This window comes from Danio aesculapii, chromosome 20 (genome assembly GCF_903798145.1).
Source record: "Danio aesculapii chromosome 20, fDanAes4.1, whole genome shotgun sequence".
NCBI lineage: Eukaryota > Metazoa > Chordata > Actinopteri > Cypriniformes > Danionidae > Danio > Danio aesculapii.
In genome coordinates, this window is record NC_079454.1 from 24,499,565 (window position 1) to 24,521,689 (window position 22,125).

Genomic DNA, 22,125 nt, shown 5'->3' on the forward strand with positions numbered 1-22,125 from the left:
ACATCAGAAAGTTCCACCTTTGTGTTTAATGTGGTATCTCGTCTCTCCTTCCCCCTGCAGTGGTTGGATAACTGCAGAAAGACCTTTGGTGATAAAGACAGCAACCAGCGACCCAACACTCAAGCTCAGGTATAAATAAAAAAGCATTCCCATACACCCACACTCTTCTCTGTCTGTTTGAGCATGCAAATGTTGACATTTATACTCTAAATGTCTCCATTTATCTCTGAGAAATAAACAAGAATGCAAGCCGAGCTGATTGGAAGGCAACTGATTCTTATGCCCGTGCCATACATAATTGGATCCATGAAGAATTGATGCCTGTGGAATTCATGCAGAAATGAAATCTTGTTTATTTAGAGTTCTAGACTTTATTCACATGCACATTTAACAATTTATTATCGCAATTAATAAATGTGTACACAATAACAGCTTAAAAATGGGTCAGTAAGATAGAAAGGTTATTTTTTTTACATTTTTGTAAGGATTCAGACAAATTTCTGTAAAGATTTGCATGTATTTGTTTGACAAATGTTGTTGTTGATGATGATGATGATGATGATAAACAAATTGATGATTAAAAATAATGATAATAAAATATTAAACATCAGTGCTTTCCACAGGTTTTAAATATACTTGCGGTGGTAGCCGGGTTGAAACACACCATTTACCCACATCACATAAATAGTTAACTATATGCGACAAATAAAACATAATTTCATTTTAATAATAATTGTATATATCATGACATTTTGTATGTATAAAAAATAGTCTATTTAATATATTAACATCATCAAATTAATAAAATAATCAGCAAATGAGAAATAAATGACAGAAAAGGTAATAAAAACAGACCATATCTGTAATAATTGTCATAATTGCAAGATTAAAACGAGTAGATTATTTTTAATAATCAAATGCGTTGATTAACCACTAATGGTGTACATATATTTTGCAGGCAGTTTAGATGTCATTTCGTCCTCTCCGAGTATATAGCAAAGTTTTTCTGAGGCGTTTAGATTAAAGAATCTATTATTTACTTTTTCTCTTGGTATCGTGGCTGTGCGTGTGCTGTCAGCTGTGAACCAGGCGGAAAGTAGTCTTTAAAAAAAGAGTAATGCAAAAGTGCATACGAGCTTTAGAAACTGAAAGCAAAAGTTGAATTCCGGACATTTTAGGAGATTTAGCAACCCGGGCCGGACTAATTTTTTAAGTCCCAAAAATACGCGTCTCTGTGGGTCTGAAAAGCATGTGAAACGCGGGCACAGAACGAATCTGGTAAGCGAGAGAAGATTTTCCACTACTTAATCGATCACAAATGTTTATTTAGTTATTTGGCTGATCCAAAAAGTGTAAAAGGATCTAATAATAGTAAGAAATGTGTCGCTAAATATACTTGGGTGGCCGCCAAAGTAAAGTCTATGTGTGGGAAGCACTGAACATTGAAGACTTCAGTGATCATACTTAAAATTTAGCTTTTCATCTCTGGGGAAATTACATTTCAAAATGTTACAATAAAAAACTATTTCTTTACGTTTTTTATTTCACAATATTGCCTTTTACTGTCATTTAATAAATAAATTCAAAATAATATGCTTAAAGGGATAGTTCAGATTCAAAAATGAACATTTGCTGTATTCCTCACCGTCAAGCCACCCAAGATGGTAGTTTTTTTTTGCAAGTAGAACATTATAAACTTATTTTAGCTGAAACTGTGATGATTGGTGCTGCTGGTTCTTTAAGAGTCAAAAAGAAAAAAAAACATATTCAGACAGCACGAATGGCCTGTGGATAAATGAACGAACAGGTTTCCATTTTTGATGAACCGTTCCTTTCAGAGACTTCTTTCACTTCTTTTTTTTTTTTTTTTTTAAAGACATTAAAAAAGACAACAAAAAAAAAACTACCAAACCCAAAATGTTGAATGTTGTAAATTTAGTTTTTTCCATAACCAGTATTTTATAGTCTTTTTTAAATTTATTTATTTTTTAGCAGGGTTAAGTTGAAAAAGTTTGTGATGCCAAAGCTGACATTTATGCCTTCATTTCTCTGTCTTACTATAACTCTTTTCTCTCAACCTTTCACTCTGTCCTTTACTCTTTTTTTTTTACTTATTTACCATACATTTAAAATGTTTGAATGAAAAAAAAATGTAATAAAAACAGAGGCATCTTATTAAAAGTAAATTCTCCTCCCAGAATGCATTGCATGTGACTGCAATCTTTGTGTCATTGTTAAATATCAACAGACTGCAATATTTCTCTCTTTCTCTCTTTATGGTGGTCTTGGAGTGTTGTGAGCCCACTAATTTTTGATCTTTCTCTCATTTCCTGTGTTTCCTCTTGTATGACCTGCCGTCCTTCTTGCTTAGCAAATGGAAATGCTAGCAGTAAGTGGTTTATCATATATAAGAGCCTGTCGCATTCCTTTTTGATTCAGCCACACACGCATTCATCCATTCTTCACTGATTAATTCTGATCAGAATTCAAAACAAACACTACATCTGATCTCGTAACACCTCTACAGACGTCTCTAATTCATGATCATTATACATCACCAGCTTCATTAATGAAATTAATTATTTAATGGCTTATGTGAGTTCTGCATTCTCCCAGTGTGAACTGTGTTATCTAATTTGCTAACGGGTTATAAACATTTCTAATGCTTCTTGAAATTTGACTCAATACGCATTGTGTATGAATGGACTGTGTCCATGGACATCTGAGCGGAGGATCAGAGAGAAAAAACAGTTTAGATTCTTGCTTCCTTCCATTTTTTTTTTCTTGCATGCTCCATTTCTTGCACCCCTCTGCTTACTCCTGACAATATTTTGGATCACCCCATTCGGCTCTTGATGTTCCAGAAACATCACTCTTTCAGGAGACATACACGGTCCACGCTGCAGCAAATGATTTACCAGGGTGTGTAACCCTTCTAACCTCCTCTCAAATCCAGGACCTTCATCCATCCATCTGTCTGTCCTTCCAATTGTTCCTTTCACCTAGCCGTCCGTTCATCCAATCATGCTGTTTGCTACTGACAGTACTGATGATTAAAGCTGAAGATGGTGGACTAGTTGGCTGTGTCGTGATCTTCCTCTCTCTTCTCTTTTTTTTCTAGGAGCTTGAGTTGTGTCGACGGTTGTATAAACTCCATTTCCAACTCCTGCTGCTCTTCCAGGCCTACTGCAAACTCATCAGCAGAGTAGACACCATCAAGAGAGAGGCGGAGGTTTGTGGCTGCTGTTTGTCCTTCATGTACATAGAAGTTGTTCACACAGGATACAGGATACCCTATTTTTATGGGTAGTTTACCCAGAAACGTAATTTTCACACTGATTAGACATTCATCCATTTTTAAAACACAAATATTTTTATATATCTGGATTCCATTATCAGATTACAGAAATGTAGTACTGGTAATTATATTGCTTTTAAATGCTTATAATCATGTATTTGTATATAAATACACACACACACAGAGCGGGGTGCTCGGAAATCAGGTGTGCAATTAACGTATATGCAGGTGTGTAATTAAAAGTGCTTTTGCCTCATTTTGGGACCCAAGGTATTGCAGCATAAGCAAGATTGTCAACTCAAGATGCTGTCAAAATGTAGGTAGATGGACAGTATAACAAAACTTACCTCTTTTAAGAGCCTGTAAAGGCCTTACATATATAGTTAAGGGGTCAGTTCACCCAAAAATGAAAATTACTTAATTTATTCTTGGTACTAGGGCTGTGCGGTATTGCAAAAAAAAATAAAAAATCACAATATCATGTTTTATATCATTCAGTATCGACAATTATTTAATATTTTTAACAATATGTTTAGAAATTTTGGGATTTTTTTTATTTAATCACCTTATTTTAATTTACCTAGCATTACTGAGGCAGATAGTTTTAATAGTCAAAACCAAAAATATTTAAACAAAATATCCGATATCTTTATAATAAAATAAACATAAGTGTTAGACTCTTGATAAATTGATAAATAAACTGTTACAAAGCGTGTGCAATGGTGAAGGTAGATCAACATCTGTAAGGTGTCAATAATAATGAAACAGTAAACCTTAATCTCAGTAAACAAGTTATGATAATCAAATCTGAGCTTTCAAGTAAATGAACCAGCCATCGTTATTCAAATACATATTGCAACATTACAAATTGCGAAGTTGAATGACTACATTAGCCCCTATGCTAAAAACTCTACTAGTGGCTAGTGGCTGGGGTGCACAAGAAAAGAAACCAAAATGCCACTCTGGCAACATTCTTATATCCTTTTTTTATTTACAATCTCCTCTCTGCTGCTATACGGTACTCCTTTTCGCATGTGTTGTTATTCTGACTTGAAGTGAGAAGCACGAGTGCGTGGTTTCCTTTACCATTTTCTATGGCGTCTCTCGTAACTAGCCGACTATTAACCGTCCCCTCAGAGGATGACAAACAGACAAAATATTGCTGCAGGTCCGATGCAAGTTTATGGAGAGAAGTAAAAAGCACTCCAGGGTTTGGGTGCGCCTGGTTTTTCTGAGGTAATCAGTTTGCCATTACTGAAATGGTAAATTTCATACAAAGCGCACTCAGCATCCACATTTTAATAATACTACAGCCTTCATATAGAACTTTTCTTTTTTAATTGTTATTGACGATTGTGTTTGGTCAATAAATATAGATACCGATTTTATCGCCCAGTCCATATAGTAGGAAAAGTCCCTAGTCAATAAGTAGGAAAAATAATTACTATGGAAATCAAAGAGTCCCAACCAACATTTTTCTAAATGTCTTCTTTTGTGTTCAACTCGAGGAGGAAACCCAAAACAAGAATGAATCAAAACATTATGAATGAGTGAAGCGTGAGTAAATAATGATAGAATAAAATGTTTTGAGTGTTTCCCAGTGCTGGGTTGTGGCTGTTAAGGCATCTGCTGCGTAAAACATATACCGGAATAGTTGGTAGTTCATTCCACTGTGGCGACCCAAGGGACTAACCTGAAAGAAAATGAATGCATGTTCTACCCTATTAAAATTAAAATATTTAATAGAGGAAAGAGTTAATATGATACATGTACATATTCACAAGAAATTCACATCTTATTTGGTCCGTCCTTGTGGATTATTCTAGTGTCACAAACTTCAGTGCCAGCAAGCCTCCCTTTACAGCACAGACAGAGATGATCAATTTAGTCTCTGGACATTGTGGTAGTTTGTGCTAATGTGTGCCAGTATGGACAGATATAAAGGTCTGACTGTGCATAATGCTCTTAGTACACTGTAACTTCATTAAGCTCCCTGAGAGAGACTGATATCCTTAAGACTGACCAGAGCAAAGCCATTCAGCCTATTGCTCATCGATACTAACTCACTTATACACAAACACACTCTCACACACTGATAGTAATGCCAGTTGTGTTCTTCCGTTAAACACAACAGAAGAACAAACTGTTGATGTTCTAAAAAATGTTGAAAAACCAGCAGTCATCAAATTCCATAGTATTTTTTTCCTACTATGGATGTCAGTGGCCTCTGGTTTGCAATGTTGTTCAAAATATTTTCTCTTTTGTTCAAGGTTTGGAATCGATTTTCTTGGTGGGTGAACTATCCCTTTAATATCACATGGCAACTGTGCTTTAATTGTAAATATTCTCAATATTGATTGTGTATCGGCAAGTTGGTTGTTTTTCGCGAGTGGTTTAGTCAAGAGTTGTGAGAATATTGACTAAACATTGATTTAAAATGACATGCTTGTTTGTCTTTCAGGTGACTAACATGTCCGAGGAGCTGGCCATATTAGAGAGCTGTCTGAAGGAGGCGGAGTCGGTAAATGATGAACAGGACATTGGCGAGTTTGAGGTGGACCAGTCGAGCACAGAGACGGCCATTCACTCCCTCATCGAGAGTCTCAGAGCACGAGACTTCTGCACAGCCATCACTCAAGTTAAAGCCTTCAGGTGACACATGCTGACTTATGTATGGCTTTTTCACACTGTCCTTAAACCTAGTTAACCTTAATGTCATAAACCTTGTTTTAACCCCGCTTTAAGGAACTCTGTACACTTATATATGTGGGATAAAATAGATGTTGGATTAGCACTACATCTAACTTGGACCTAACAATATAGATGTGGGACAATATAGATGTAGGTGGGATTAGCACGACATCTTACTTGGACATAACAATCCTTGCTCTAAAGCAGATTGCAGTGTGAAATGATGCAGTGTTAAAATGTTATGGTCTGATGCTTAGAGCTGTTGTGAATAATCACCTGAGACATTGATTCTTCATCAATTCTGAGAGCTTAAAAAGCATCTCTGTTCCCTCTTGAATCAATTCTGTGTTTATTTATTAACAGATGATGCTCTACAGATGGCACTATATACTTTACAAACAGCTGTACCCTGCTTGCATTCAATTCCTTACAAATACCACTTGAGCTTTGAATTAAATGCTGTGTTTACATTAACTTCATCACGTAAAAGCCAGCTTAAATGTCAGCTCTTCGTGAGCATTTCAGTTAGGGGTGTGAACCTACACTGGTTTTACGGTTCGGTTATAATTATCATGCTGTCGATTCGGTGCAATTCGATATCTCTGTGCATCACGGTGCATTGACGATGCTTTCCATAAACAATTTTATATTTTGCTCAGCAAGACAATCATTTTTGTATTAAAATGTATAAAGATATTTATTTGTAATACAATTTTGTTCCTTAATACAGCAGTCAGATACATGAACTGCACCTTTAATTTTACCTTCTGAAAGAAAACACTCTTTTTGAATGTTTCAAACAAAACTCAAGTACATGCACAGAAGACAACATGAGCATTTATAGCAAATAAACAAATTTAAATATTATCTCGCTTGCTTTTTGAACGTTATCAAGCGAGTTCCTAAATGCCTATAATTGGTCCTTGTGTTCACACGCTGAACAGAAAGCACTGTGATTGGCTCTAAAACTGTCAGCGCTGTCACTAAAGAGGTATGATGCGGTTGCAGTTTATGTGCCGTTATCAAAAGTGATCCATTATGGAGGCGAAGAAGACACGGAGAAAACTCGCTCTACAGACACGCTCGTGTCTGGATCCACAAGTATCGCTTTAACAGCCGAGAGGTGAGGAGAAGTTACTTTACAAACAGGCAAGCAGTGCCAATATCCAAAAAGAATAACCAGTTAAAATCTTTTACTGAACCGATAACGAATTGTCCGCATCTGCATCACAGTGCATCGAAGAAACAATTCATTTTGACACCCCTAATTTGAATGTACAAATACTAGTCTAGAGCACCATCTGCTGTTAAAAACTAGAATCTATGCAGAATTGATTTCTCGGATGGCTTTTCACCACAACTTTACTGATGCTTAAAGGGTTAATTCACCCAAAAATGGGGAAAATTTTTTTTATTAATTACTCACTTAGTTACAAACTCATAAGACCTTAGTTCATCTTCAAAACACAAATTAAGATATTTTAGATAAAATCTGAGAGCTTCCTCATCCTCCATAGACTGCAAGGTTCCAGATTAGTTCAAAGTCCAGAAAATAGCAAAAAACATCCTCAAAACAGACCATTCTGTGTGCCTTCAGAGGTTTAGTCTTGATATTATTATGCTATAAAAATACATTATACGCTTTGTTTCAAACAGAGGAAGTGCACGTGGGCATCAGGGGAGTATAGGAAGTGTACAACACTTGCCCTATACTGACACTGAGGAGAAGAAGCTGTTGAAAATAGACATTATTTTTGTTTTATGTGCACACAAAACAATTCTGTCTCAACATGCGTGAGTTAAGCACTTCGAGAATAGACGATGAGTTTTCCTTTCATTCTGACTATTTATTTATATATATATATATATATATATATATATATAGATAGATAGATAGATAGATAGATAGATAGATAGATAGATAGATAGATAGATAGAGATAGATAGATAGATAGATAGATAGATAGATAGATAGATAGATATATATATGTATATATATATATATATATATATATATATATATATATATATATATATATATATGTATATAGATATGTATATAGATATATATATATATATATATATATATATATATATATATATATATATATATATAGATAGATATATATAGATATGTATATAGATATATATATATATATATATATATATATATATATATATATATATATATATATATATATATATATAGATAGATATATATAGATATAGATATATATAGATATAGATATAGATAGATATAGATATATATAGATAGATATAGATAGATAGATAGATAGATAGATAGATAGATAGATAGATAGATAGATAGATATAGATATATATATAGATTTAGTTTTATTTCAAGGAGATACAATTGACAACAGTTGTTAGACATTTTTACAGCAAAGTCCCCAAATTAAATTCCCAGACAAACATTTTGTCTCTGGAAGCTTGTTACAGCAAATCTAGCTAGAAACCACAGTCTAATGAAGCATCTCATTATCTTCTCCAAGTTCTCTTTTGCCTTAATCTGATACATTCCAGTATCCCATTCCCCGTTAACCCTTCTATATCCCTTGCTCTTCTTCATTTCCTCAGGTGCCTGTGGCCCAATGACATATTTGGCAGTGATCGGGACGATGCAGTGCAGACACTGCTGCACATCTACTTCCGGCACCAGACTCTGGGTCAGACGGGGTGTTTGGCAGTGGTGGGGCCCAGCAGGGATCTTTCTCAGGCCAGCGCTCGCCTCATGGAGCTCAACCTTCAGATCCGCGAAGCTCTCTGCCAGGCTCAAACACACCCGCACCTGCAAAGCCACCAGACGCACATCCAGTCCCCGACGCCCACAGGCCACATCCAGACGCAGATTGACACGCAAAATACAGTCCTCAGCACTGGACTCTAGATTATCAACCAGCTCCAACTCTTCCTCCGGGGACGACAGGTTCGCCGATTTTCATGTAGACTTCACCTCAAAGGGCTAAAGAATGTGTGGACATTAGTGACTCCAAACTATTAGGCACGCAACACGTTTCTATAATATAGTTTATCCTCTGCGGATGGCGGAAAACGTACAAAGAATGGGACCGGTCATTAGGAGGGACACTAGGCGATTATGATGCTAAATTCAAAGCGTTTTGTTTTGTTTGTTTGTTTATTTTTTGGCGGAATGACCTATGACCTCTTGGGAGTTGTTGTTTTTTTTATTTTTGAGTGATTCACATCCGTCTGCCTCACTATGCACTGGGGCAGAGATGGGATTTGGAGCGTTTTTGTGATTTACCTGCGAGATTTATCGCAGACATAAAGAAAAGCATGCTTGAAAGACAGAAGCCTGCAACTTATTTTTTTGAGAAATGTATTTTTTAACAGTCTTAGGTTGTAAATGTTAGGATATTTAACATGTAATTGTAAGCAAGGAGCCGCATATCCTCCGTTTAAAGAGAGGTTTATCTGTTTAACTTTATTGACCTGCATCGAGGAGAACTTTCAGCTTTCACTGGGCTGCTCATACAAAACCCGTAATCTATAACCAAATAAGTAGCTGCCTGTAGAAAATACCATAGACACTTATGTGTGTGTGTGTGAGTGCGAGTGTGTGAGTGCGTTTGACATGGACTGATATTTGCACACCCGTTCTCTCTCATACATGCACGTTAACAAACCGAGATGCACAGGTGAAGTGCAAACTGGCTGCAACTCATGGAAATATCAATAACTTATTTTACTCTGTATATATTTTAGAAAATGTATAGTGTAAAAGCAGTATTTTTTTCCTTGTACATTTGTGTAATGCACTGTTCAATCAGAGAGAGCTCAGAAGAGGGTGACGACTAATGCAAAAAAATCAAAATAAATAAATAAATAGCGAGTTGACTAGGGGTGTACGGGCTGCCCTCTCCTTTATGATATTATGCCACCTTAATCTTCAATATTTCCCGACGAATGAGCTCTTGAATGGGCTTTTGCCATATGCATTCCTTGATACCCACTGTGATCTCCATGTTGGCTCAAAGTTCCCCGACGGAGGCCCCCTACTGGAGCCCCCTGCTGTGGGGGAACTGGGGCCGGTGTTTGTCCATGTTGGCTCTGTCTTAACTCAGGGCTGCACTGAGGGTTCGTGGGCTTCTGAAAGGCACCGCGCTTCGCTTGCCGAGCTCCAAGAGACAAAGCTGTGTCCTCAAAAGCGTAGACCGCAAACGTATGGTGCGGGGGAACGATTAATCTGTCGCGGCACATTGAGAAATAAAAACGTTCACTGTACTCATTCCTCTCAGAGATCTCTTCTGTTGCTTTGTTTGGTACATTTTGAATGCTGTTCTTAATTATTTAATGGAGATATTATTTACCTTGACAAAATATAGTTTTTATCTAGAGGTGCATTATTCTTATTTTCCTCCCTTCCCCTTCACACATTTCTCTCTGGTTTGTCTTCGTTTGTCATCTGATTTACCTGCTTTTCCCCTGTACTGTTAAATAAAACTCTGATTATAAGCAGTGCTGGCTTTTTGGTAGTTTATTTCCCCCAGATGTCGCCCAATTCCCATCATCAAATAAATCCGCTCTCAGCCGACTCGAGTTGAATGATTACACAAGTATTTTATGTTGAACTATTTTGATCAAATGCATTCCGTTCCCAAGGACACAATTCTGTCTATAAAAACAAGTGCTAACTGTATTAGCAACCAATCCAAAAGACTGATGTTCGGCTTATTGTAAGCATGTGCTGCTTTAAACGCTTCAGCTATTTAAAGATTGCTGTCAGTGTTCATTGAAGTAACATCCTTATGAAACTACAGAAATGTCACTTTTTCTGTATCATTGTAGACCAGGGCTGTCCAAACTCGGTTCTGGAGGGCTGGTGTCCTACATATTTTAGTTTAGCTGGTTCAGGTGTATTTAATTATGCTTTTTCTAGGTATCCCAGAACCTTCCATGCAGGTGTTGAAAGAAGTTGGAGCTGCAGGACACTCCAGGACCTACAATAATACAAAGTGACATTTCTAGAGTCACTATCAGTAGACATTTATAGTCTCTTACAGATACATTGTTCATAATAAAATGGTCATGTAGTACAAGTTTGTGTAGACTTTTAAAATCTTTGCACAAATCAGGTAAGGGCACATTTTGTTTGTGCTTTTCCTCCCCACTTTCAAAAAGAAAGTGGTCTCAAGATACGAATACATGCAGCCTTGGATATCAAAAATGTCAATATTAAACTAAAAACAATGTTGTTTTCCCTTATGCCAGTTACAATAAGACCGGGGTACCCAAATTTTATCTTATAATGGGCCCAAAACCAAACTTGATTGAGGGCTGTGGGCCGAATATACCAAATTGTATTATATGAAAATAGCCAAGGGGAAGTTCCACGTTTATTTGGTGATAGTTTATAAAAATAAAAAGTTGCTTAATATTGACTGCAGTATCATTTAACATTATAATAAAAATAGTTTAAAAAAAAAAAAAAAAAAAACAAATGGAGTTCACTGCTGAACACACTGTAGTTAAGTTGCACCTGCCTTTACCTTGATATGCTCCAAGATGTCAGATGTACTGCCAGTCAAGTGACAGTATTTAAATTTTAGAAGTTCGATTCATTTACAACATTTAACTTGTGGCGTTTTTTTGTTGCCTAGTAATAAGATTAACAAAAGATTCAGTTAAAATAGACAATTTCTGTCAAAGGAATTCACCCCAACCACCAACATTCTCCCTCTTTCCAGATGGGATGGCGGGCCAAATAAAAATTAACCCAAAATCAAAAGGCCCAACTTTGGGCATCTCTACACTAAAATCTGAAGACGTCATGTATACAAAGCTATAAATGTTTGAAGGACATGGTAAGAGGTCCCCCTTACCATGTGAAGTTACCCTCTTCCACCGATACCAAATCTCTAGTGCATTTATTATGCTTCTAATCAGCTTGACTAAACTGGACAAACATTGCCAGCAGTAAAAGTCAAATTGGAAATCGTTGCGGACATGTAGTCGGATAATTTCACTAGCACACTTTAAACTTGTACCAACCAAAACCCAACCCTTCTGCAAAGCAATTCATTTAAAAACTGGGCTCCAGATGTGCTAGTAACTTCCATTTTTATTGTTCAGAAATCACACCTACAAGTACTGCAATTCGTAATCAAAGAAAAACAAAAACAAATGAGACTGTAGTGGCCGATGGGCCTGCCTCCCCCACTGCGGTCGATGAGCAGCAGAGGTGCAGAGACTGAGGTGGACAATCCAGCTGATGACAACAATGGACAGAGCTGCTAGATGATGTACTTGAAGCTGAACGTGCTGTCGCAGGACAGACGCTTGCCTTTACAGCGGCCGCACAGATCCTGCCGGTGGGGTCTTTTGGGGTCCACGTGACGCGACTTGACGGAACATGTACAGCGAGCTTTCTTACAAGTCTGGAAGAGAATTTTGGTTAATGTGGCGTTTAAGCTCTGAATTTCTCAACATACTGTTAATGGGGACAAATTAAATTCCCTGGTTTACCTGACATGCTATGTCCTCAACCCGGTATGGATTGAATGATTTCTGGCATGTTCTGCAGAACTGCTTGAAATAAACCTTTCAAAAGGAAATTGAAGAGCTTGAATCAGTAATCTGCAACAAGATTAGGCAAGACTTGCATAATCCACCCATTTTACAGGTATGTGCATTTTGGTTTGCCCCAAAAAATAAATAAAAATTGGGGTAGGGGGGCTGCTTGTGAGCCTAGCAGAAGATAAAATAAAATGGTCAGAATTTTCCAAGACGAGTTCCCAAACTCAGTTCTGGATGTCCTGCAGAATTTAACTTGGAATACTATAAACATTCTGACAGGTGTGTTGTCTATGAGTTTGATTAGCTGGTTCAGATCGATCCAATTTGGATTGGAGCGAAGCAGGAAACGAAGCCTCCAGTACAGTTTGAACATCCTTTGGTCTGACAGGAGTATCATGATTGTGTACAAACATCCAGAACATTGCAGGAAGGCTTTGCCAAAGCTTAAGGGATAGTTCACCCAAAAATTGTCATTGGTTTACTCGCCTTCAACTAGATTCAAACAGGTTTTATTTTCTGAACAAAATATCTTGGGGAAAAATGACTTTAGTAGGCTACTTCCTACTATGAATGTCAACTAGTTTCCAAAAGTTTAAAAATAGTCTTTTCAAAAGAGAAAAGTGATTTCAAACTACTTGAGGGTGATGAAATGGTATGTTTCTAATGGGAATCATGGAGAAAAAAAATAATAAATCGGTTGCCATTTTAAATGGTTTTTAAAACCAAGACGACATGTTCATGACTAGGCTATATTTGCGTTTGGATTGCTCAAACAACTATTGTTAAACAGGATCTAAAGCAATGAGTACAAAAAATAAAAATAAAAAATTTAGGATAAATTAGTCATGACAACTTATGTTTTTTGGTAATTGTAATTTAGTTAATGTTCTAACAATTGTTACACAAGCCGTTTTAACTGAGCTTAACGTAATACAAGTTCAATAGACCATAAGGTTAATTTGATTCAGCTTTAAGGCAACCAGGATTATTTTACAGTGTAGTTTTACAAAAGTGTGTGTGTCGGTGTACAAAATATTACCTTGTTTGTTCCTTGGACGCACCACACATAAGCACTTTCCCACCGTAGGTTGCAGTCTTTGCAATGATAGAAGCCATACTTCTGCTCCAAAAACTGCATTGAAAAGAGAATATAATACTGGAAGTGCCAAAACACTTGAACTGCAATTCTGAAAAGCAAATTATGATGAAACATACAAATACGTCGATCAAGTTTAACATATGCTATGAAAATCAATTAGTCACCTGAAATCTCACACGAGCCTTGGACTTCGGATCGTCTTGATCGGTTTTCACTGGCTCGTTTGCGTTCTCCTCATTTGTTTCTGTCTGCTTGTTACTATTTTTCTCTGGACTAAGCGGTTCCTTCGCGCGTTTCTCATCCTGTTTGCGTTCGTCTTTCTCAGCGCTTTTCAGCTTCTCTGCGCCGTCAACCGTCTCTGTGACCTCAGGCTCGGTGTCATCCTCTTCACCCTCCTCTCTGAAGAGGGACACTAGTCTCCGGGACTCTACCGGGGAGTAAACGGCCTGGGTGCGCGGGAACCGGACACCCCCGCTACTGACGGGACTGCCAGGGGTCTGGACCTCCTGCCGCCGCCGGCGCAGGGCATCACGTTTACGGGCTAGAAGGGTCCGAGGCCCCAGAGAGCATTGGATGGATGCGTCGGTCTTAGGGTTGACCTGAACCCCGACGTCTTTGGTGTTGGCCTTCCTCAGACGCGGGGTGAGATTTGGGTTGATCTGAGACAAGATGGACTTCAGCTGCGCCCTGTGGTGATTATCAAAGTAGGTCTCGCCCTCACCGTAGTTGGTGAAGTAAGCTTTCTGTCTCCAGCCCTTAAATTTGGGGTATTTGTAGTAATAAGGATTGTAAGAAGAGTAAAGATAGTTATCGACTGTCTCGTTTCCATATGTAGCCATTTTTCGCTTAGCCGGGTGGTAAGCGGACTGTAGCCGTTTAAGTAACGTTAGATTAAATGGGTCGTAGATTGAGCTCAGGTGTCTAATTAGAAACAATAATGCGATTTCCGTATGTAGGAAGGTCTTGAAAAGTAGTTGAAATGTGTTTGTGAAATATGAAACCTTTAAGAATACACATAACTAGTTTCTTAGTTAACTAGCCACTGTAACAACTTCCACAACTCAGTTTAACCAGGTGGTTTGTTATTAGTCTGTGAAGGTCTGTAATTTTTTTTACCAGTGAGTCAGACATTCTAGAAGAATTATTTGTTACTCTCAGTGGTGTAAAGTAACCAATTACAAATACTCAAATTACTGTAATTGAGTAGTTTTTCTCAGGAATTGTAGTTTACTAAGTAGTTTTAAGAATGTGTACTTTTACTTTCCATTGAGTACATTTTTAGTGCTGTATTGGTACTTTTACTCCACTACTTTCCTTCAACTTAGTCACTATTTTTCTTATCTATGGAGATTAGAAAAATCAGTCATGTGATTCCTGTCCAATCAAATCACATATAGATGGTAAATCACATCATAATGAACTACCTCAAGACATGGGCGATTTATAATTGCAAACTGTTTGGAAGCAATAAAAGAGTCCAAGAAGATGTCCAAAATCTTTACACACATTGACTAAGAGACTGTTTAGATGCATGTCACTGATGAGAAGATGACGGATGTTTACTGTATGATGACCCTAATGGCCTTTAGCACCCTGCAGGCACAGGACATCATCATGACGTCAGATTGACGTTGTACCCCAGCATCATGGGTATGTTGCATTTTGTTTGGAAATGAAAATCAGGTTGACGTCAGAACTCAACGTCAAGCCAATGTCAATGTCCAACGTCCAACCTAAAATCAACCAAATATCAACGTCTAATGATGTTACAGCTTGACGTTACCACTATGATATCTATCAGATATTGGATTTTGGTTGTCATACCTGATGAATAAATATCAGTATTAAACGTCAATATGACGTTGGTATAAGATGTTGGCTTGACGTTGGATTTTGGTCACTTTTCAACACAACCTAATATCAACATCATTTGACACCATAATTGGACATCAAAATAACATTGTCCTTAGATGTTGGCTAAACATTGAATTTTGGTCACCTGACATCACAACCTAAATGTAACCTAATATTAACGTCTTATGATGTTGTGTGCCTGCTGGGCAATAACTAAATGCACTACAGAATGTTACATTTACACATCCTCAAATTGTTACATGGAGATATTTTGTATATTCTATACTGTAATGTAGATATATTGGTAATGTGTATTGCTAAGCATTTTATTTAGACAACTTTATATGTGATTTTCTCAAGATTTTGATTTTTTTTTAACCCTCAGATTCTAGATTTTCAAATATTTTTATCTCGGCCAAATATTGTCTTATCCTTACAAAATATACTTCAATTAAAGTATATTTGTTCCGTTTCATATAATATATAAATCTCATTCATTATTAATTCATTCATTCATTTTCTTTTCAACTTAGTCCCTTCATTAATCAGGGGTCGCCACAGTGGAATGATCTGCCAACTTATCCAGCACATTTTACGCAGCGGATGCCCTTCCAGCTGCAACCCATCTCTGGGAAACATCCATTCACACTCATACAGTACGGACAATTAAGCCAATTCACCTATACCGCATGTCTTTGGACTGTGGGGGAAACCGGAGCACCCGGAGGAAGCCCACGTGAACGCAGGGAGAACATGCAAACTCCACACAGAAACGCTAACTGACCTAGCTGAGGCTCGAACCAGCGACCTTCTTGCTCTGAGGCGACAGCACTACCTACTGCGCCACTGCGTCTCCATATAAATCTAAATTTTTAAAAAAAATTGACAGTTATGTCATAGATACATGCACTAAATATCGCATACAGTTTAGTAATGAGCAAACAAAGAAAACAAAGCACAAAGGCAGAACATTTCATAGGGAAGATTTAGTTTTTTATGTTTTTGTTTGTTACAAACTTTTGTGCTAAACAAGTCACTTTATTGATGGTAATACAGTCACTTACTGCACTGACCATAATGCAAAGTAGCACCAACTCGCAATGCTAGGCTTATGCTAGTTTTGTTGAATAAAATAAGCAAACAATGCAAAAGAAATATGACAACAAAATTCTGCGGTGCTAGAAACTTGTATTATTGTCGATTAAGTGAACGAGTCATTCATAACGGAGATTCATTCACAAACGAATCGCTCCTTCCGTTAAAATGAGAAGTGAAAGCAGGCAAGGGGGTGTGTTTCAGGACATGGATTAGTTCAAATTTAACAGGGAGGGAGATAATACATTTCCATGCACACAAACACACGCTTTTTGTCAGCAATCTCTTTGTCATATATCCATCGATATAGAAAAGTGATGTAAAATTATAATTTCCGTAATTTAAAAAAAAAAATAACATACTGTCATCATAGATATATGTGTGTTTGTGTGTGTGTGCGTCTGCGCGTGTGTATATATCTCGGGCTACGAATGGCCAGTCCTCCACTGCACCTTGGTCCCACATTCATTTCAATGGAGCGCTACCCTGTACTAAAATGGTGGCTCTATTGACACATTCCATCTTATAGACAATAGGGTAGGCGACATCTAATGTAAATATCTATGGTTTTGTGTTCCATAGCCACATTGACCAGTGTTAAATATATTACTGCCACTAAATAAATATAAGTTTTATTGTGATTGTAATGTCTAAAATATCTATGCCAGTCTGCCAGAGAGATATGGGAATCAAAATAATAGTAATATTAGTTTCTTTTTGCAAACATTTATTCATCTTGCAGGCATTTTTATACTGATGAACATGTACAATATATATTTTTTATTTTGATTACAGAGATGAATTGCATAATGGTGGAATATCAAGAATCATGGAAACATGATGACTCGTCTAGAATAAACCTTTTGTAATTTTTTAAAACCACAGTTGTCAAGAACCAATGCTGAAATGATTTAAGCCTTTGGTGTTGGTGATCAAATATCAAGCATTTGTAATCATTTATAATTCCCATTAGAATCAATAAACAAACATTTCCAGCTAGTTTTGGAGGTAGAAACAGACTGACAGTGGGCAATGTGCAAGATAAGGCATCCATACTGTACCACAGGAAAATCAGTCTTCTCATCCTCTGGGTCCTCATAATCAAATAAGCCAATGTAATCCATTTACTGAGGTAATAGCAGGATTCATTTACAAACAGCAGCATCAATCTATATTTATGATGCATAATTTGCATAACTCTGTGACATTCTGAAAGTGTTACGTTGTCTCAATGAATGAATATGATTTAATTAACGAAATTAAGGAATAATTTCATTTATTCGTAAATTTATAGCAAAAAATATATGAAATATATGATTTGTATATATATATATATATATGTATATATTTATACAACAGTTCTGTCTGGTTCTTGAATTGGATTGGCTGATAGCCGTGCGATATTCTGCAAATAACAGCACTCGTTACTTAACGCTTTACCCTTGCATATTACTCCATCCATATACAGCGACAAACAGGGGACACTCTACAGTTTGGAAAATATTGCTGCTGTTGGACAACATAATGTACTTTTGAGGCTTTTTTGTCGAGAATGTAGTTTAGATTGCAATTATGCAGTTTATTTATAAGGATAGTGTCTATTTTAAATATTTATCATTTCGGTACATCGGATTCAATGCATCAGCCATCATCAGCCTGTCTGAGCAAACCAAAGAAAACGGTTGACGTTCCGCCTCAAGATGGCAACAGAGACCATATAATAAAGTCCTTAGGGGAGAAAAACAGCATTTTCTCAGCGTAAATTTCAAACTACAGCTGAAGAAATCATTATAAATCAGGTAAGTGACATTCTGAGTCGATCTCTCTCTTTTGTATTTTGTAGTACTGTATTTATGGCACTGGTAGTGCTTGCTTTGCTTTGGCTTTTTTGGGGTTAATTATTGCAATTATCCCAATTGCAACAGAGAAATACTGGGAAACCTCTGTAGACTGATGGCATTTCATGCCGTTCAGCCTTATTTTACATCTGTTTCGTCATCACTTTAGACATTACCCTAGAGAATCATTCAAATACCAGCTCTAAAGTGACGTTGGTGAATTAGTAATGGTTTCTGCTGTTCTGACGTCAGCTGCAAATGTGAATGAATAGTATCCTTTGCAAGGTTGGTTTACTGTGGTTATTAAGCGATGCAGAGTTGGTACTAACAGGACCAAAGCATCACCGACACTATTACAACACCAACCGCACCTGAATCTTTGATATAAGGCTGTATGAATGCATGCTTTCATGTTATATATGCCAAATTTTGCACCGATATGTGACAGATGTGTGCTGCTCTTCTGCTGCTGCTGTAGCTCATCTGCTTCAATACCTTACAGACATTACAATGTTGTTGTCGTTCTGTCTGCTTCAACCAGTCTGATCAATCTCCTCGTTTACAGCCAAAGGATTATCACTCATAGAACTACTAACTTACCACATTTTTTTCTGTTTTTGGACCATTCTCTGTAAACATTACAATCACATTCATTCAAACTCGCCTAAATCACCATGCTTTTCCATTCTGATGCTTGGTTTGAATTTCGGTAGATCATCATGACCACAGCTACATCCCTAAATGTTTTGAGTTACTCCAATATGATGATTTTTTTAAAATATACTTTTCAAATTTATTTATTACGTTAGAGAATAATTTATAAAATGTTATATTTCTTACACTTTTTTTATATAATATTTGTAACTTTCATATAATATTAGTCCTAGCATGTGCATTTGCTTTTGAAAACTGCATATATTTTATGCTAATTTCAGAAAATTCCATTGAATGGCAATGTTTAGCATGTTTATATGAAGATTTAAAGCATTAAAACATTGGCTTGAATAACTTTACTATCACCTCTGAGTGATGTCAAGATATTAGTTTCCATTTTCACAGTCTTGCGATCATTTTTGGCACGTTATCATTAAAACTCTGCGAGTGATTAGTTAGAAAACTAAAGAAATGGATCAATCCTAATGTAAATACACAGGTCCAGTGTACTCCAGTAGTTTTTTGTGTGTCTTTACACAGGCGTAGGACTTCCAGCACCATCCTGTGACTCGAGCACAATGACATTCGGATCGCTCACTATTACCGCGCCATACGTAGAATCAAACGGCACATCTTCTTCCTTCATTCTCTTGTAGGATACATTCGTGTCATCATCATCGTCTTCCATGAGGTCCTGTTTGTGTAAAACCTCTTTCCTGTACATGCGGTAAACCAGGATGAAGATGCCAGCCTCTGCAGCCTGGAAGAGAGCGTACAGCAGAGGAAACATGTACATGCCACCCATCAGCTGCGGGGGGAACGCCAGCTTCAGAATGGCAGTGCAGAGCTGAATGTTTTGGCATCCGGTCTCTAAAGAAACGGTCCTGCGGCTGTTAGGGGGGAGGTCGAAGAGCGTGGCAAGGCCGTATCCTGCAGCGTAGCCGGCCATTGGCATGAGCACGGCCACCAGGTAGACGGAGGCAGGGATGGTGGCCAGCAGCTCCGGGCCCAGCATAGTGCCAGTCATGATGAAGAGCATCAGCAGAGTCACCAGGAGAGACCACAGAGACACCTGGAGCACAGCAACAGCACACAGGTAAATCCAACTCACTGACATTACATTACATTCTCATCATGCAGATGTTCAGATAGGCTGTTGAGTTCATTTTTTAGATACTGAAAATTCATTCATTTTTTTTCGGCTTAGTCCCTTATTAATATGGAGTCACCACAGCGGAATGAACCGCCAACTTATCCAGCATATGTTTTACACAGCGGATGCTCTTCCAGCTGCAACCCAGTACTGGAAAAACGCCCATTTACACACATACACTACAGCCAATTTAGTTTATCCAATTTACCTATATCGCTTGTCTTTGGACTGTGGAAGAAACCGGAGCACCCGAAGGAAACCCACACAAACACAGGGAGAACATGCAAACTCCACACAGAAATGCCAAATAAACCAGCCGGGACTCGAAACAGTGACCTTCTTGCTATAAGGCGACAGTGCTACTCACTGCGCCACCGCGCCGCCAATAGATACTGAAAATGTAATATATTTTCCCATCTATAATATAACCATTTATAATGTAATATTATAATATAACCATCTATATATTTTTCTGTATTGTTGGCCATTTTCTGACAATACTTTTTTCATTTATTATGAATATAATGAACACATTTTTACTATGATTATTTTATTGTATGTGGTCTAATGGAGATATTTCTACAATGGGCAAAATAAACATATTCCCACAATATGTTTTATTTTATATGGGTCTAATGGACATATTTAAAAAATATATATATATTTTATTTATTGGTTTAATGGATGGGTTTAATGTTAGATTAGACCCAATGGGGTATATGCACACAGACTTTTAAATTCAGTCAGCCAGCCCCTGGGCTTCCGGTTGATTGTCATGCCAAACAATATCACCGCGTTTAAGATCTGATTTCTTTAAAAAAAAAACAGCGATCTTCACTGCCTGGCTGATATACGATAACAAGTGGGTATCCGACCAATTAAGAAGCACTGCATTAAATTATAGTTTTCCGCACCATGTCTTTAAAATATGGAAATTAATTTTACCCCAGTATTTTCAATGGAGTTTCTGCGCTGCGTCTCTTTTTATGCTTTAACAACTAAATAGATGCTTAAGTCTTTGTAACTGATTATATTTTAATTACATTACAACATCAATGCTGTAAAAGAAACCTTATGAAATTAAAAATAGTCATAAAGCTTTCACCAGAAGTTCATCATTGGCTGAAAAACACTAGCTGTACTTATAACCCATTACATGAGAGTAGACTCATGAAATAAAAAATATTGTCAAAATGTCCTTTAGATTAATTAAAAATATTACAATTTATTACAACATATTCATTTTTTAAAAATATTTCCTTGTATTATTATTTTGAATGGATATAATAGACATATTTTCAAATAGTTTTTTTTAATATTATGGTTTTAATGAAAATATTCTGTCTGTATAATGCTATGTGATGATAGCTTTTTATTCAGATATTTTGATACTTTTGGAGTCTTTATATTTTCTTTTGTTTTATAGGAAAATCTTCCATTTGAATTGATCTGATCTGATCTGATTTGACATGTCCAATTTACATCTTAAAATGAAATGACATCTAAATAAAATATAAATTCTGCATAGAAATATTTGTAATTGTATCGATTAAATGTATGTGCTCTTACAAAATGTTTTATGTATACTTAGTTCTAATAGACATTCTCACATGATTTGTATTTCTATTATGTTCTAGGTCTACTGAACATAATAATTTTATTATTTAATTTTCTCGGTGCACTGAAAAAATTATTCATTGGATTTACTTATTTTGTTGATGTAAGTGGTTGCAAACAGTTTAAATGGGCTGAATTTAAACAGCCAAATTAAGTTTAGCAATGTTCAGCTTAAATTTGTTTTAATTCTGCCCATGGGCGACACGGTGGCTCAGTGGTTAGCACTCAGTGATTCGAGTCCCTGCTGGGTCAGTTGGCATTTCTGTGT

The 22,125-nt window shown here is 36.8% G+C and overlaps 3 protein-coding genes across 13 annotated transcripts in view; 1 reads left to right on the forward strand and 2 right to left on the reverse strand.

Moving 5' to 3' along the window:
* fryl (furry homolog, like) overlaps positions 1 to 10,489 on the forward strand; it is a 159,332-nt gene extending 148,843 nt beyond the window's left edge. For 8 of the 11 annotated variants that reach the window (XM_056480793.1, XM_056480783.1, XM_056480785.1 and 5 more), the window contains 5 exons: positions 61 to 129; positions 2,372 to 2,389; positions 3,122 to 3,232; positions 5,760 to 5,950; positions 8,588 to 10,489. In XM_056480793.1, the coding sequence (XP_056336768.1) occupies positions 61 to 129; positions 2,372 to 2,389; positions 3,122 to 3,232; positions 5,760 to 5,950; positions 8,588 to 8,897 (699 nt within the window). In that variant the 3' untranslated portion in view covers positions 8,898 to 10,489. The remainder of the gene's footprint in view (positions 1 to 60; positions 130 to 2,371; positions 2,390 to 3,121; positions 3,233 to 5,759; positions 5,951 to 8,587) is intronic. The other 3 variants (XM_056480784.1, XM_056480788.1, XM_056480795.1) reach the window with 1 other exon arrangement.
* A 1,570-nt stretch (positions 10,490 to 12,059) lies between these two features.
* On the reverse strand, positions 12,060 to 14,495 carry zar1 (zygote arrest 1). The gene is made up of 4 exons (XM_056481712.1): positions 13,811 to 14,495; positions 13,587 to 13,679; positions 12,497 to 12,571; positions 12,060 to 12,408 (listed from the first exon to the last, which is right to left on the reverse strand). The coding sequence occupies exons 1-4, from the start codon at positions 14,483 to 14,485 to the stop codon at positions 12,265 to 12,267; spliced, it is 987 nt and encodes a 328-aa protein (XP_056337687.1). The 5' UTR covers positions 14,486 to 14,495; the 3' UTR covers positions 12,060 to 12,264.
* A 2,844-nt stretch (positions 14,496 to 17,339) lies between these two features.
* Positions 17,340 to 22,125, reverse strand: part of slc10a4 (solute carrier family 10 member 4) — a 10,554-nt gene continuing 5,768 nt past the window's right edge. Inside the window, exon 3 of the mRNA XM_056481710.1 lies at positions 17,340 to 20,159. Within this exon, the coding sequence (XP_056337685.1) occupies positions 19,620 to 20,159 (540 nt within the window). The 3' untranslated portion in view covers positions 17,340 to 19,619. The remainder of the gene's footprint in view (positions 20,160 to 22,125) is intronic.